This window comes from Rosa chinensis, chromosome 2, assembly GCF_002994745.2.
Source record: "Rosa chinensis cultivar Old Blush chromosome 2, RchiOBHm-V2, whole genome shotgun sequence".
NCBI classification, from domain to species: Eukaryota; Viridiplantae; Streptophyta; class Magnoliopsida; order Rosales; family Rosaceae; genus Rosa; species Rosa chinensis.
Genome location: NC_037089.1, coordinates 65,216,691 through 65,221,241, shown reverse-complemented (window position 1 = coordinate 65,221,241; position 4,551 = coordinate 65,216,691). Strand labels below are relative to the sequence as shown.

The window sequence follows — 4,551 nt, the reverse complement described above, 5'->3', positions numbered from 1 at the left end:
AAATTTGCCAATGAAAGATCCCAAAAGGGAAAGAATCCATAACAATTCTGCTTGTGTTCATCAATATATTAACGTCATAGCTCCATCCTTCCAACCCATCCGTATCTGGATTCAGCTATAATTCATCATTCGTATAAAGACCATGTACTTCAATAACCAACCCAGCTTTTAGTAAAAAGCACCGATTATAACTAGGCCTGTAAATGGACCGGGTTCGGATCGGATCGACCTAAATCCAAATTCGTTTACTAAAAAAAAAATTTGATCCAAACCCGCTCCGTTAACCCGGCGGATCATTGATACATCGATCCAAATCCGTATCCGTCGGATTAACGGATACCCGATCCGCTAATCCGATCCGTTTATAATTTCAAATATTTTTAAATTTTAAATAGTAATATTAAATTTATATCATAATATCTCATAAGATATTAATAAAATATTAAAATAACATGATCTACATGAAGAGTATCACAAAAAATAAAATTACATTATCAAAAATAAAATTACGAAGACTGCCTCTTAGATTTCTGCAAAAAAGTAATATTAGAAATCTTTAATATTTTATATTTAAAAATAATAATAATATATTAATAAAAATAATATTTTTTTTATTACTAAAATGGGTCGGATCATTAACGGATCGGATCGACTTAAATCCAAATCCGATCCGTTTATTAAACGGGTTAACGGATTCGGATCATTAACGGATCAACGGATCAAAATGTTCGATCCAAACCCGTTTAATAGCTACGGATCTGGAGCGGGTCCGGATCAAAATCCGGTCCATTTACAGGTCTAATTATAACTTCTTACAGGCTAAAGAATTCAGTTAAATCACAGTGCACATTAAAGCAGGTAATAATTTTTATGTCGCTTTTAATAAAACAGTAGAAACTATCACAAAACACAAGTTATAGATAAAAAGTTAAAGAAAATCGTTTACGATCATGTTTTATCATCCATATCTAAAATCATTAATTACATGCTCAATTTAATAAATACGTCAGATTCTAATGCAAACACGCGGCAAGCATATAAAACACTACGATCTAATTGCTATCTTGCTTGCTACTCGTCTTAGCTTTACGATCGTATTTTATTATTCGTATCTAAAAATATTAATTACATACTTGATATAAAAAATCCGTCGGATACTAACTCAGACACGTGGCACGTATGCGGAACATTACGATCTAATTACTGTCCTCGTGTTCGCTTTATTACTTTCACTTGGAAGTAAATTTCTCTTACCCAAACCAAGTCACCACTCATAATTCATAAACCCAACATACACGCATTACTCCTTTCGCTTCCATTTTCAGGACAGTAAAAACAGAGGAGGTAAATTCAAGAAACACAGAAGGGCACTCTGTGAATCTCGAATTTAACCGAGGATATACACGTAAAATCCCCCTCTCTCGCCAACCCCCACCTCAGTCCCTCATATATATATGACCAAAAACCCCTCTGAGAAATAAAATTTTTTTTTGTAGCAAAGCTTCTCTCTCTCGTTTGATTCACTTCTTTAAACCAAGTCCAACTTGTTTCTGCATAATCTTTCAACCCTTTTCAACTCCCAAGTCCTCTCGATAATGTGCGGAGGTGCCATTATTTCCGATTTCATCCCGCCGACGCGGTCCCGGCGAGTCACCGCCGACTTGGTCTGGCCTGATTTCAAGAAATCCAGCTCCGGCAAGCGGTTCGCCGCCGGCGGCCGGCCTCTCCGGTCCGAAATCCTTGGATTGAACGACGATTTCGAGGCTGATTTCCAGGAATTCAAGGACGAGTCTGATGTGGACGACGATGAGGAGATGGTCGATTCCAAGCCCTTCGCTTTCTCCGCCGGAAAAACGACCTCTTCTGCTGCTCGTGGTAAATCACCTCTTATGTTATTCCTCAGCTTTTACATTTTTTATTTTTATTTTTTATTTTTGCGTAGGTGTTGCATCTGATATTGAATATTTCTGATGTTTTGGTTTATATGAAATTTTGTAGTGATTATTTCTTGGTTATAGTGATCATGTGCTAGGGAGTTCTTCATTTTTCTGGTTTTAGTTTTTAATTTTGTATTTTTTCGTTGTTTATTTAAGAACTTTTGTGGCTTTGTTCCAGGAATTCATTTCTATGATCGTCCTATCGAAACATTATTATTTTCCCTCTCTCTCTCTCTCTTTTTCTTTTGAGAAATGTTCTGTTTATACCTATATGATTGGAAATGGCTGTTCGCTTCAGATTTGACATATTTGATTGTTTTCTGTTCACCTTCATGAGGGATTTGTCTAGGTGGCTACGGAAAGATCTTGTCTGATTATGATCAATTATTCTTGTATGGAATCATCACTGTAGCCTTTTCCTGTTCTTACCAGCCGAAATTGAGTGAAATCTGTCTGTTTATCTGAGAGGAATAATGGATTAGATGTGATTTAATTGGTTTCGCAAGTAATCAATTGATGGTGAACTGAAATTTCTAGACAAGTTGAGGTTTCATATTTTTCTTTTCTAGTTCAATATACCTTTTTGTATGGATTTTGTTATGCTTCCAATTTATTTTTCTTTGGTATATCATGCTATGATCACGGTTGTGGCAATATGAAAAAAAAAAAAAATCAAATTTTCTTTGTTCTCTACTTTTTGAATTAGTTGCTCCATGGCAAAGGTGTTTTACCTTGTTGAAGATTATAAGATCGTATCTTGTATTACGATGATGCATATGTTCACAGTCTTTTTGATAATCTAATATGCTACAACACTTGAAAATATTGAACCATGTTTTACATATATCTTGATATCATTAAACCTTATTATCAATTTCTCTGTGTAGATTTGTTAATAGGTTGTTTTTAAAGATTTTGAGGCTGTGTGCCTAAATATGTGCTGAATCCTTTTGATCGATACATGAGTTTTTTTTCTTTTATGTTAAATATGTTCTTTGCGTGTGTTTTGACATAAATCTCTTTCTAATTCTTGAAGGCTCCAAGACTGTGAAATCCGTGGAGTGCAATAGCCAAGCTGAGAAATCTGCAAAGAGGAAGAGGAAGAACCAGTATAGAGGAATTCGCCAGCGCCCATGGGGTAAGTGGGCTGCCGAGATCCGAGACCCAAGGAAAGGAGTCCGGGTTTGGCTCGGAACCTTCAACACTGCTGAAGAGGCTGCAAGGGCCTATGACGCTGAGGCACGTAGAATTCGTGGCAAGAAAGCCAAGGTGAATTTTCCTGAAGAACCCCCTCGTGCTTCTGCAAAGCGTGCTGTCAAGGCAAATCCTCAGAAAGTTCTACCCAAAACAAACTTGGACAATATCCAGTCTAATCTGAACCAGAACTTCAATTTTGTGAATGGCTCTGATCAAGATTACTACAATTCTATGAGTTTCCTGGAAGAGAAACCCCAAACTAATAATTTTGGGTACATGGACTCTGTCCTTACCAATGGAGACTTTGGGCTGAAATCCTCCACTCTATCTGACCCTGCCCCTCTCTATTTCAGTTCTGATCAGGGAAGCAATTCCTTTGACTGTTCTGACTTTGGTTTGTTTGAACAAGGTTCAAAGACTCCTGAAATCTCATCTGTTCTTTCATCTGTTCTCGAAGAAAATGAGAACTCACTGTTTCTTGAGGATGCTAATCCAACCAAGAAACTGAAGGCTAACCCTGAGGATCTTGTGCCTGCTGAGAATAATGTTGTTCCAAAGACACTATCTGAGGAGTTGTCAGCTTTTGAGATGAAATATTGTCAGACGCCATATCTGGAGGGGAGCTGGGATACTTCCATCGATACCTTTCTCAATGGTGATGCAACCCAGGATGGTTGTAACCCAGTGGATCTTTGGAGCTTTGATGACCTTCCTTCAATGTCTGGGGGAGTTTTCTAAGCGCACCAGCTTTTCAAGTTTATGTAAATAAAGCATGTTAGTGAGTTTCATTCTCTGTTAGCCTCAATTTTATTTTAAATTTCGTTTCATTTTTGTTCTCAAAATATTCGGCATGAGAACCTGGTCCTGGTTTCTTATACTTGGTGCTTGTAGGAAGGGTTTCGCCGGAGTGCAAGCAGTTGAACATGCTCAAGGCTGGTGTGGGGAGTATGTTAAGCTGTAGCTGCTGGTGTATTGGGGAGTATATAGGTATTAGGTCTACTTCTACCTTGAAAGACTTATTTTCGCTTGCTAAACTTGTTGTTTGTACCGATGTGATGGGAATGTGTGAGCCGTGATGATACTGAAACCTGATGATTGTGAACCTTGGTTTGTTTTAATTTATTCAGGTCTTTTCTTATACAAGAGGCCCTCAAATTTTGCATATATATTACAATTTCTGGGATATTTTTGTCGTTTTATTCAGAAATTCATAGATTGGTGTCTGTTGCCTCTTGCTTGTTTTGTCTAGGCTTCAAGAGGCTGCTTTACTTATGTCATTCTTTTACTTGATTCTTGGCATCACATCAGCGACCGGTAACCGCCGTATACCTCAGCCATGTGAAGGGTTTCGTGGCCTCTGAATATGGTTTGAGTGAGGTGTACGACTCCCATGCGGCGGATATTCGGTGGTGGGTGT

General features: G+C 37.8%; 1 protein-coding gene across 3 annotated transcripts; it reads left to right on the top strand.

Moving 5' to 3' along the window:
- The first annotated feature begins 1,475 nt into the window (after positions 1-1,475).
- LOC112185878 (ethylene-responsive transcription factor RAP2-12) lies at positions 1,476-4,345 on the top strand. Of its 3 annotated transcripts, none has more exons than XM_024324201.2 (3): positions 1,476-1,875; positions 2,974-3,908; positions 4,030-4,345. In XM_024324201.2, the coding sequence occupies exons 1-2, from the start codon at positions 1,596-1,598 to the stop codon at positions 3,870-3,872; spliced, it is 1,179 nt and encodes a 392-aa protein (XP_024179969.1). In that variant the 5' UTR covers positions 1,476-1,595; the 3' UTR covers positions 3,873-3,908; positions 4,030-4,345. The 3 variants fall into 3 exon arrangements, with proteins under 3 accessions (XP_024179969.1, XP_024179968.1, XP_024179967.1); XM_024324200.2 differs by having other exon boundaries at positions 2,974-3,912; positions 4,026-4,345; XM_024324199.2 differs by having other exon boundaries at positions 4,026-4,320.
- The last annotated feature ends 206 nt before the right edge of the window (positions 4,346-4,551 follow it).

Coding starts and splice junctions, on each gene's coding strand:
- LOC112185878 (XM_024324201.2), top strand. CDS start 1,596: ATGTGCGGAGGTGCCATTATTTCCGATTTCATCCCGCCGACGCGGTCC. Junction 1,876..2,973: donor GACCTCTTCTGCTGCTCGTG/GTAAATCACCTC, acceptor TAATTCTTGAAG/GCTCCAAGACTGTGAAATCC.